Source organism: Callorhinus ursinus, unplaced genomic scaffold, assembly GCF_003265705.2.
Source record: "Callorhinus ursinus isolate GAN/ISIS: 27379988/994484 unplaced genomic scaffold, GSC_fseal_2.0 scaffold31, whole genome shotgun sequence".
Classification (NCBI taxonomy): Eukaryota; Metazoa; Chordata; class Mammalia; order Carnivora; family Otariidae; genus Callorhinus; species Callorhinus ursinus.
In genome coordinates this window covers 15,756,383-15,768,814 of record NW_027397093.1, presented here as the reverse complement: position 1 = coordinate 15,768,814, position 12,432 = coordinate 15,756,383, and the positions used below count along the sequence as shown (strand labels likewise).

General features: G+C 40.7%; 1 protein-coding gene across 1 annotated transcript; it reads left to right on the top strand.

Moving 5' to 3' along the window:
- Nucleotides 1-640: 640 nt before the first annotated feature.
- SRGN (serglycin) lies at nt 641-11,982 on the top strand. Its single transcript, XM_025850172.2, has 3 exons — nt 641-796; nt 7,683-7,830; nt 11,076-11,982. The coding sequence occupies exons 1-3, from the start codon at nt 721-723 to the stop codon at nt 11,317-11,319; spliced, it is 468 nt and encodes a 155-aa protein (XP_025705957.1). The 5' UTR covers nt 641-720; the 3' UTR covers nt 11,320-11,982.
- The last annotated feature ends 450 nt before the right edge of the window (nt 11,983-12,432 follow it).

Genomic DNA, 12,432 nt, shown 5'->3' with positions numbered 1-12,432 from the left:
GGAGCAGAGGAAGGCAAGATTATTTTTCTGTCTTAGCCAGTTCTTGGCAACTGGAAGTCCTCAGTCCATTCTGGAGGTAGAGGGAGAGCCTGTGATCCAGGGCAAGCAACCGAGTGCGATGAGAAAAACGGGTTATCTGGGATCGGAGAACACTTATTTACAGATGAGAACTCCGCTTTGAACTTTCACTTCTGGAGCTTGACTCAGTGAGCTATGCTACTTCTGATGAAAGAGAAAATTCATAGTTTAGGTTGAAGGTCCTCAGCGATGGAAAGGCAGCCCCCACAGCACCCACTCACCCCCAGTGCAGTCGCCGCTTTATGTTAACCGTCTTGTGTTTAGGTTGTTCAGTGAAGAAAGGAAAAACAGACTGTCCTGAATGCTGATGCTACTGTTTTAGTGGGAAAAAATTACGAACAAGCAAGTGGCAAACAACAAAACTTTTTGAAAAAGCAGACCCGGGGAGAGTCCAGTGCAGTTTCATAATGGGTATGAATAGTGCTTTTGCTGTCGTCTTCTTCTTCTTCTTTTTTTTTTTTTTTTTAATCTTTCTGGGTTTTGATGTGGATCTCTTTCTATTTGTTCAGGAAATTGTGACGTGGGTTCTGGGCAGGGTTTGAGGGTTTGGAACTTTTTCTAAAAGGGACAGAGTGCACCCTGCTACATTTCCTAATCGTGAGATCGGTGTGCAGGCAGCAGAACTGAAGCGAGCTGGTCACCATGCAGCTACTCCAACAGGGCAGTAGGCTTGTCCTGGCTCTTGCCCTCCTCCTGGTTTTGGATTCTTCAGTTCAAGGTAAGACCCAGGAATCTCATCCCCACCCCCCTCCATAATCTTTGCAAGCCCCGGGGTCCACACAAATGATTATATTCACTTTAAGGTACAGAATGTATTATATCGTGGGACAGCAGGCAAAGAGAAAGGATTTGGGGGGGCTGAACTCTTTAATGTGAGTTTGATTAAGTTTGGTATCAAAAAAAATGAAACTCTGAGGCAGGTGTGGCCTCGTAAACACTCACCATGGTTGAAATGTGCTATTTTATTTTTGGATGAAAAGGTATAGTTTATAAACTTTTAAAAACTCAAGAAAGGTCAACTGATGAGTCCCTAAATTCTACCTCTGGAATTAATAATACACTGTAGGTTAATTAAATTGAATTTTAAATAAAAAAAATTAAAAAAACAACAACAAACTCCAGAAAGGAATATAGAACATGACCCATGTGTCTTTTGGAGGAGATGGCACCGTTGAGTTTTGGAGGTCCCAGGGTTTATATCAGTCCCAAGTTTTAATATATTATGGTAGTATCATAATTATTCTAACAGTGGAAAATGATATATTTTAAAAATCAGAGTAAATCTGTGTATTTTTCCTTTTTTTAAAAAAAATTTCATTCTTAGTGAAAATTCAATTATGGTTAGACATAGTACAAACCCTCTCAGTTTAATGACAGACCAGAGAATTTTAGTATTTGTGCTGTTGCTCAGAGTCACATTACCTTTGGAAATTTCTTCTTAGATCTCTCTATCATTTAGGGTTGGTTAGTCAGACTGAAACAACTTAAAATTTTATGACTAAGACAACAGAAATGATCAGTTTGTAAGAAAAATACAATTTTTCTCCTTTGGTAAATAAGAGATCATGTCTAAATAAGGCAGAAGGTTATGGCCTGATAAATAGACGGGAGAATTTATAGTAGAAAATTATTTAAGTTCCCCCAATTTGTACAGGAAACATTGACTTACAGTGACACACATGTCCTGGATTTGTTTCTTCGAAGTGACTTCTAGTTGTCTTGTTTTTACTTCTGGTGGAAATGAAATTGTACAGATAAAGTCAGATACATTCATTATGTTAATGTTGCTGAAGCTTTTTACTAATCTATGTATTTTTAATTTTTTAAATAATCTATGTATTTTTTGAAGTATAAAACTGTATTGATTTTAAGAAACTGTCCTGGGTCTTTTAGGGAAAATCTTGAGCTTGATGAAATAATTCCCTAATGTGTTCTGACAAGATCCAGAGTAATGAGGTCTATATTTGTAGCACAAACTTGAGTGAGTGACCAGTTGGTGGGGGTCCACCACTGCCAGAGCTAAGTCAGTCTTTACGTATTCAAGATTTCCCTGAAATATCACATTCCCCACTAAGATTCAGTAGGTAAAACTAGAACTGAAACAGAAATGTTCCTGGGTGCCTGGGTGGCTCCCCGGGGACCGTGGGGACCCGGGATCGAGCCCCACATCAGGCTCCCTGCTCAGTGGGGAGTCTGCTTCTCCCTCTCCCTCTGCCCCTGCTCATGCTCTCTTTCTTGAATAAATAAATAAATAAATACAACCTTTAAAAAACCAAAAACATTCCTTACGTAGTTGGTATTCATTAGAAAGAAGTGAAGAAACCATTATGAAATCACATAAAGCACTAGCATTTATATCATTACCTGGTAAGTTTAGCTCTTTGTTGGAAAAGGAACCAAAAAAGATAGAATGAATGAACTGAAAAATGAGGGTATTTCCAAAGGAGAAGTGCCCTTGGTGTTGGAATTACGGGTTTGTGCGCACATCAGACTGATAAGGGAAATGGATACCCACCCACGGCGTGTGTGACAGCATCTCCAGGCAGCCATGCAAGAGCCTCGGCGCTGGTTCCCTTACCTCCTCCATGTGATGCCAGTATGATTGGATAGCATTCTTTCCCCATCTTTTAAAAAATGTTTACTTAAACCATTGGTTTGACCAAACTGCTCAAACCAGGCTTTTGGCTTGTCCTTACTGAACATATTCAAAACATCTTAGGTTACTGTGTTAGTTTACTGAGGCTGCACAGTACCCAGACTGGTGTGGCTTAACAGAAATATATTTTCTCACAGTTCTGGAGGCTGGAAGTCCAAGGTCAAGATGTCAGTGGGGCTGGTTTCATTCTGAAGCCTCTCTCCTTGGCTTGGAGAAGCCCATCTTCCCTCTGTCTTCACAAGGTCCTTCCTCTGTGTGTGTGTCTGTGTCTTGATCTCTTCTTCTTCTAAGGACACCAGCCATATTGGATTAGGGCTCGTCCATATGAACTCATTTTACCCTAATTACCTCTTTGAAGGCCCTGTCTCCAAATACAATCGCATTCTGAGATATTGAGAGTTAGGACTTCAACATACAAATTGAGGGGACACAATTCAGCCCATATCAGTTACGTTAAGTCAAACCCAAGTAAAAACATGATGTAAAATCCTGTCTATCAGGGGCAAAGGATGGGAAATTTGGCAATGCGTGGGAGATCCTGGAGAGCACAGGGGGCTTTTGATTTAATGTAGAGCGCCAGGGGATTATTGATTATTGATAAGGTCTGTGAATCCTAAACTCTTTTATTACCTCTCTTTTTTTAAAGACACCCATAAAGAGAGAAAATGGAAGATCCATGAGCAGGTGTGGCCAGATAGTGTGTTCACTCCACACTCCCTAGATTAGAGTAGATATTGATTCCAGCCATGTGTGCTGCTGTTTGATTGTAAAGTGATTTCATTTCCATGCTGTCATAAATGATCATCACATTCCCTGTGAGGAGGAATTAACACCAATTTATAGAGGAGAAAACTGATCTTGTATTCACCATCTCATTTGCTCTTTAGATCAACCTCTTGCAAAATATTTGAGACTTGCTTTAGGCCCGTGACAACTAATTAATGCCACAAGGGGTCATCTGATTTCAAGGTCAGAGTTAACTTTCTGTTGCAGCTCGGCTGTCTCCTAGGTGGATTAGAGATTTTTTTCTTTCTTCCTTCCTTCCTCCCTCTCTTTTTAAATATGTTTTTCTTAAGTAGGCTCCATGCCCACTGGGAACCCAACAAGGGGCTTGAACTCATGACTAAGATCAAGACCTGAGCTGAGAACAAGAGTCAACACTTAAGCAACTGAGCCACTCAGGCGCCCCTTTAAGGATTTTACTTTTAAGTAATCACTACACCCAACGTGGGACTTGAACTTATGGCCTCTATATCAAGAGTCACATGCTCTACTGACTGCCATGCACCCTGAGATTTTCTTTATTTAAAACAAAAAACCTTGCTTTGACTGTAGTAAACTTGCTATAAAGTTTACCACTGAATTGAGGGAGAGGGAGAAATTGAAAGTAAACTTGGAACATTTATAGCTTGTCAAACCATGCAAGGGTTGTCTCTCTTGTGGAATTGATTGTCCAGTAGGAAGCAACTCCAACTTAGGGATGTCTGTTTCAATGCTACCAAAACAATGAATAAAATGGTCTTTTTTTATACCCCCCGCATCCCCCTTCCCCCTGCCGCATGGCATTTTCTGCTTCAGTTTCTGTAATACACCTGCAGCAAATCTCCATTAAGAATAGCAAATTGGTACATTGTGATGCTATTGGGGAAAATTTGGTATTACAATGTAAAAAGATGCAGATAGGAGCACCTGACTGGCTCAGTTGGTAGAGCCTGCGACTCTTGATCTCACGGCTGTGAGTTCGAGCTCCGTTTTGGCCATGGAGCCTACTTTAATAAAATAAAAAGTGAAAATATTTTTTTAAAAAGATGCAGAGGAATGACAGGAGTAATGTTCATTCATAGAAAAAACATTTTGGTAAAGCAGGACTAGTGACTCTGTGTGTGTGGTGGGGGGCAGTGAGGAAAAAGATTCTGAATAAAAACCATTCTTGGGCGCCTGGGGGGCTCAGATGGTTGGGCGTCTGCCTTCGGCTCGGGTCATGATCCCGGGGTCCTGGGATCGAGTCCCGCATCGGGCTCCCTGCTCCTTGGGGAGCCTGCTTCTCCCTCTGCCTCTCTCTCTCTCTCTGTCTCTCATGAATAAATAAATAAAATCTTAACAAAAAAAAAAAACCCATTCTTTTCCCTGAAATCCACCACAAAGTTAGCCAGCAGATCCAGCAGGTGGGAATTTTGAGGAAGATAACCTTTGTGTCCACTAGCATTCCCCCTTTTCTTTTTATTTTCAATTACAGTAATCATAAGACCAAGCAAGATAGAGTCAAGGTAGTTCCACAACAGCAGGGGCTGAGACTGTTGAATTCACATCCTGCCAACACCCTGCAACAGATACGTCAGGAACTTTGAGTCTGTAACCATGTTCTTTATTTTAAAGCCGACTGAAAATGATCAGACCCAAATTAGATAAACTTTTTTTTTTTTTTTTTGGCGGGGGGGGACTTCTACAAGTTTTTAAACAGCTTTATTGAAATAGCCTTCGCAAACCATACATTTCATCCATTTAAAATGTACAGTTCAGGGGCGCCTGGGTGGCTCAGTCAGTTAAGCGTCTGCCTTCGGCTCAGGTCATGATCCCAGGGTCCTGGGATCGAATCCTGCATCAGGCTCCTTGGTCAGTGGGAGTCTGCTTCTTCCTCTGCCTCTTCCCCTGGCTTGTGCTCTCTTTCTCTCTCTTGCTCACTCACTCTCTCTTCCTCTCAAATAAATACATAAATTCTTTAAAAAAATAAGTGTACAATTCAATGTTTTTTTAAAGTATATTCACAGGTCTGTGCAACTATCACCATAGTCCATTCCCCCCCAAAGAAGCCCCTCTTTAAAAAAAAAAAAGATTTTATTTTTAAGTCATCTCTATACCCAACGTGGAGCTTGAACTTACAACCCTGAGATCAAGAGTCTCATGCTCCCCCGACTGAACCAGCCAGGGTCCCCAAAAAGTCCCTCTCTAATAAGTTTCAAAAGCTGAGATTCTGAATTCTAGAGGGGAATTTTGTATTTTGTTTTCACTAATTTGCCAAAGTTGTATTTGTTACGCGGGTGAAAAGATACGGTCTTTCACCTGGATGCTTCCTCATAAAGTTTTAGTTTTACTTTTCTGTTTAACTTCCTATCCTTGCAAATATTACCTCAGTTTGATGTTCAGCACATCAGTTGCAGGTAAAGGAGAATGCTTAGATCTACTCTGTCCAAAACGATAGCCACTGAGCACTTGAAATGTGGCAAGTCCAAACTGACGTGTGCTGTAGGTGCAAAATATACACCAAATTTGGAGACTTGCGTGAAAAGAAAAATGTAAAATAGTCATTAATAACTTTTATATTGTTTATATGTTAAGTGGCAATATCTGAACACATTGGCTAAGTAAAATGTGATGATATTAGTCTCACTTGTCTCTTTTTACTTTTTAAACGTATGGCTGCTAGAACGTTGAAAATTCCCTGTGTGGTTGTCCTACGCTATTGGACTGCACTGTTCTGGCCAGCACGGAGTGTGAAGCTGTCGCCCTCTGCTGGAGATGCTGGATTTCTATCCCACCTACAATACAGGGCTTCTATGCAGCAACCAGATGCCAAACTTAGGCTGCTTCAGGAAAGAATCAGAGAAGGAGAAAGAAAAATAAAACATATTAAATACCCTGCGCAAAGATTTGTGCTAGGTGTTTTACATACTTTTATTTCATTTGAACTGGAATAGTGTCCCCCAAAGGGGACACTATTATTCATCTTTGAAAGATGAGAAATTGAGAATCAGGTACTAAATGGTAGAATGAGTATTTAAATTCTGATCTCTGTCCAATTGGTCATTGTGGTCTTCCTGCTCATCATAGAAACTAGCATTTAAAGAACTCCTATCATGGTGCCAGGTATTATTCTAAGAACCTAGCATTTATATCTCATTATTAGTTCTATTACTGTCCCCATTTTATGAGTGAAGAAATTGAGGTACAGGGAGATTAAGTAGGTTGGTCAAGGACACACAGCTGGTAAGGGGCAAACATTGGATATTATCTTGCTACCTTACCTCCAGTCTCCAGGCAGCGACAGAACTAATCCATTTTGGACGATTGGCTGTCCCAGACCAGCGGTGGGGGGGGGGGTGTCTGCTTCTCCCTCTGCCCTTCCCCCACTCATTTTCCCTCTCTCTCTCTCTTTCTCTTGCAAAAATAAATAAATCAAGCTTCAAAGGATATGTCCTTCCTTCCACTGTCTTCTGCCTACCAATTCCCTCACAGAGGCAGTTTGTTTTGTATCTGTTCAGAGGTTCAAGGTACATATATGTAAACATACATGTAAATATAGTTTTAAAAACAAACACACATATTAACACAATGCACAGTGTTCCTTTTTATTTTTAAAGATTTTATTTATTTATTTGACAGAGAGAGACACAGCGAGAGAGAGGGAACACAAGCAGGGGGAGTGGGAGAGGAAGAAGCAGGCTTCCCACGGAGCAGGGAGCCCGATGCAGGGCTCGATCCCAGGACCCTGGGATCGTGTCCTGAGCTGAAGGCAGATGCCTAACAACTGAGCCACCCAGGCGCCCCTGTTCCTTACTTTTTTTAACTTAATAATCAACCCTGGAGAATCTATATCAGTATCCAGAGAGCCTCCTCATTCTTCTCTTTTTTAGATTTGTTTACTTATTTTTTTAGAGAAGTGAAGGTTTCACAGCTCACCAGTAGCAGAGCTGGGACGTTACTCCAGGCAGCTGATTGCCAAAACCTATTCTAACCTTCAACTCTGGGCTACTTTTTAGGGTTATTGTGAAGACAATGTATATAAAAGGCTGGCACACAGTGGGTACTCCTGTTATATTTATGGTCATAAAACCTGCCCACACCTTCTGCAAAATTTAGAATCAACTGGATCAAAAATTTCTTAGGGACAGGGTGATTAGAAGCAGTGTAAGAGATACGTATTAACCACGTGGGTTCCTTGTTTGGGCAGGTTTTCCTGTGCGGAGAGCCAGGTACCAGTGGGTCCGCTGCAGTCCTGACAGTAATTCTGCAAACTGCATTGATGAAAAGGGACCAATGTTTAACTTACTCCCAGGGGAATCCAACAGAATCCTTCCTCCGAGGACCGATCCTTCTTCGTAAGTGAACTTTCTCTGATTTTACTTTCACCAACCTCTGTTGCGATCTTGGCTTGGAGATGGGAGTGTTGTCCAGAGTGTGTTTCTTCAGTATCTTGCCTTGATGGTTTGGTTTTCACTGCACAGGGCATGGTAAAACAGTACTGTGTTTACTGGCATAGGAGATGTGCAAGAATGCATGATTCATCTATACTTTTGCAAGGTCTTTTTGTGGGGGCAGAGATAAAAATTGAGTACTTTTCACCAACAAGTATTGGAAATGATTGTACATTATTCTACTTATGTAAGTAGAGCATATTATACATTGAAATCCAGTAGGAGTCTGTCAACTGAATGGATGAACAAAACATAGTATTTCCCTAAAGTGGACTATTATTTGGCCAAAAGAAAGAACAGAGTACTGATACATGCTATCACATGGATGAATTCCAAGAACATTATGCAAAGTGAAAGAAACCAGACACAAAAAGCCACATATATTGCATGATTCTATCAATATGAAATGTTCATAGAGGTGGGAAATAGAGGAGTGGTCACTGGGGGCTGGAGGAGAGAGAGGAATAGAGTGGGGAGTACACGTACAGGACTTTTGAGAGGTGATAAAAATGTTCTGAGATTAGATGGTAGTGATTAAAAAAAAAGAAATTAGGGAAAGGAAGAATAAATGGCCATGACTTGTCAAAGAGAAAGCCAAACCTCTTCTTGATCAAATCAAACCTGCTTTAAACTTGCAAAAAAGATCGAACAGGAATTCATAAGTAACCGAAATGGAATTGTCTTAGAATCAATTATTTCAATGAATATCAAAGTTATATAACGTGCAGCAAAACTGTATTATGAAAAGGATTATCTTAAAAGGATTAATCCTTAGACTTAGAAGATTAAACCTAGGAAATCACTCTCCTCGAAGCCGGGGTAAATCATCATGCCCACACCAGGTAAGGCCAGCATCCCTCTGAGGGTCCCGGTGACTCTCTTCATCCCTGGCACTCACTGCATGAGATGATGTCCTCACCACCTTCAAAATGCCACCCTGCCATCCTGCTCCTGTCTTCTGCTTCTAGCCTGAAACGGATTTTATAGCATCCTCCATGATTTTAACTCATGGATTTCCATAGTAATTCATTTAAATCTAAAATGTTAGAGGAATAACCCAAGTTCTCCAAAACAACTATTTTACACCATTTCTTCTTTTAAATCTCTTTGATCTCCCCCCTTTTCTCAGGCGGGCAAGTTTTCTTCTTACTCTCCCATTCCTGTCCCTTATGAATGAACAGTCCCTGCTCTTGTATCGGTCCTGGACTCATTTGCCCTCCTATCCATCTTTCTTTTCCCTTCTTGCTCTGTATTGGGCTCATCCCATGGTCTGCCTTTCTCAGGCTCCCAGGTCTGTGGCTGAGTTTGGCCAATGGAAGGCACAGGAGGGAGATGGGGGGAGCATGGGAGGCAGGGAGAGACCAGGATGTTTCCTGTCAAGTCCTGCCTTGGGTGGTGCCTCTGGCAGGGCCGTCTCTCATCCATGGCTTCAGCTCCCACCAGATGCTGGCCTCAGGTAACACCACCTTCTTCCGTTGCCCCTCTAGCCCAGAGAGAGAGGTATTTCCTTACTGTCGCTCATCTCGGGGTCCTCGCTCTCCCCTAGTTGGCTTCACTTCTCTAGATGTCAGTTCTGCAATTACTCCTCTGAGCCCAGTATCTTCTTCCCATCGGTGTGCAGACATTCTCTAGCGTCTCGTACAGTTGGGTAAAATCTCTTCTTTGACTCTGCATCCTTTCCAGCCCTTGCCCTGTTCTCCGCTCCTTTTCAAAGGAACACTTACTGAAAGGGATGCTTCCTGTCTTCCCCACCCCTCTACCCCTTCTGTTTGAACTTCCGTTCCCGCCTTCCACTCAGAGTCCTTTTTAAGGTCACAATCACTCCTGCTTAACACATCCACTGTTTACTTCTTTGCTTCTCTCCTTACTCAACTTCTTAGTTACCTTCAAAAACAGTTGACCGCCCCCCCACCCCCCACCCCCGCTTTGAAATGCTTTCTTCTCTGGGCTTCCATGGTCCCACCTTATCTGGAATTCTCTTCTATTTCCCTGATTGTTCTTTCTCCTCCGTTCAATATTTAATATGTTGGTGAGGCCCTGGTTCTGTCCAGGGCCTCTTCTCTATCTGCATGCTTTTTTTAGGTGACCTCGTCCTTTTTATGGTTTCTGTTGTGTATGCATGCATATGGAACTACCAATCTGTGTTTCCAGCTCTGATCCCTTTTCCCTGACCTCACAGTCTAAACCTAACCCCCTGGTCACCCTCTATTACATTAGTCTATTTTACTTCTCTGCATGGCATTTAGCACCGCCTCATGTTTTCCTGATTTACTCACTTTTCATTGTCTGTCTTCCCCAACAGTTTATAAATTTCTTGAGCAGGGACCTCATCTGTCAGTTCCCATTCTATCCCAGGCACTTAGAACAGGGATCAGATGTTAAGTATTTACTGAATGCACGCATGAATGAAGCTCTAATCTGTTATATGGCCCGTGGTTCATTATTTTCATGGAAAAAAATGACCCACAGACTATGAAACTAAATTTTTGTCTCTGATACTTAGTTGCCTTGTTCTACCACTGAGGGGTAACACCATGGCTCTGGTCTTTGGTGCTGAGTGGACTTCTAACCACCAAACTGAACCCGGCTGAATGAATGCACTTACTTTATGAGAGGAAATTGAATTAGTTAATTGTGGTAAACATAATGCTTAACTTGTTACAAAGAATTTCTTAAGAATGAGTTTTGTTGAAGCACTGTGAATTATCAGAAGTTTTGTAGAAATTTTAAATCAGAAAACAATGTCACCTATCTAGGTTAACTTACACTTGTTTGTCCTTTCTTTAATGGAAGAAAATGGGAAAGGCATCTTAAAAAAAAAATGACCCCTTAAGTAAATTTACCAAATATAGGATTACTATGCTAGTGATAAGAAAAGTAGCACTGTTTATTATGAATCTGCAATGCATAGATGTTGACTGATAAATGCAATGAGTTAAGAACAACAAGTATAGGCAAACATGTAGAAAGGTCTGATTTGTTTTTTGTTTTAAAGCATTGAATAACTGGGAAACTTTTAACTTTTAATTTGAGCAACCGGGTAGCTGCATTAATTTTCTATCTTAAAAAATTTATTATGATTATCTTCCTTACGTCTCAAACTTTACTGTTTTTTTTTTTTCCCCTTTCATTTTTCTGTCTTACTTCAGAATGACAAGATCCCAGAACTTGAATGATGTCTTCCCTCTTTCGGAGGACTATTTTGGATCTGGCTCTGGATCAGGATCTGGAAGTGGCTCTGGAAGTGGCTTCTTAACTGAAATTGAACAGGAATACCAACCAGTAGATGAAAGCAGTGCGTTTTATTACAAATTTAGGCCTCTCAAGATAAATCTGCCATCAGACAACCAGGACTTGGTTGAAGATGGACCGGAAGGGGACTTTATTATGTGAAAGAGAGGGTTTTCCATCTTGATGTCAGGCAATGCATTCAATATATTTTATGTACCATAGTTAAGTGATTAATTTTAGAACAAAAGGTTTTATAGAAATTTTAAAACATCTGAAAAAGAAGTTTAGGTTTTATCACCTTTTTTTCCTCATGAATTCTGAAAGCTTCCTTTATCCTATTGTCCTGGAAGATACCTGTATTTCCTTTGTATCATATTCAACCAACGTCACTATGAAATTAATTGGACCACCCATGTCTATAAAATTGCTTTAAAGAATAAATTATACTGTTTTTTTTTTTAAATTCAGTTTGAGAAGCAAATTGACAGGCAATATTTCATACCTACGTCTTCAGAAACCTGACTCTGATTGTGAATTATAGATATGCCTCTTTTCTAATGAAAAACCCAGATGAAACACATGGTGAATTTAGAGTGGGTATTTGACAAGTCCAGTGTAAAGTGTATTGCTCTAATATTGCCATTGGATGTGTTTGCAGAGCTGGTGGACATTGTTTGTTGAGAAGTATGATTGCTGTTACAATTAGAAACTGAAGACCCAAATTAAAGCACAATTATGCTCTCAATACTTCATACTGCTTTACTTTTTTTCCTGGATATCTGTGTATTTTCAAATCTTACTCTATTAAAGCAGAACTATAATCAATGGGTTACGCTGTCTGGGATCTCTTGTTCGAAACTCAGGAAATAATTATTTTTGTTCCGATGTTTCTAGAAGTCTTATCAACAATATCTGTAAGATTATTTTACAGAGCAAATTTTGTAGCTAAAATCAAATCTTATTCACTAGCAAATCAAGAAAACAATTATGGAAGAGCAAGAAGCTTATTCTGGCCCAAGCACTTCCTCTTCTTGAGGGCTTTTCCCATCTGGGTTCCCCTGAGTTCTGAAAAGCTTGTCAGCATCATTGTCATGAATCCTGTTTTGCACTGTCCAGATCACCTCTTCAGCACTGAGGACTTACTCAAATCAATCTCTGCTGAAAAGAGCCACCTTGTCCAAGGCTACACCCTTTCCCAGGGCAGCCTGCATCTAATGACTGGTTGGTGTGGACATATGAATGCCGGGCGCTTCCCCTGAACTTGGGGTAATTCAG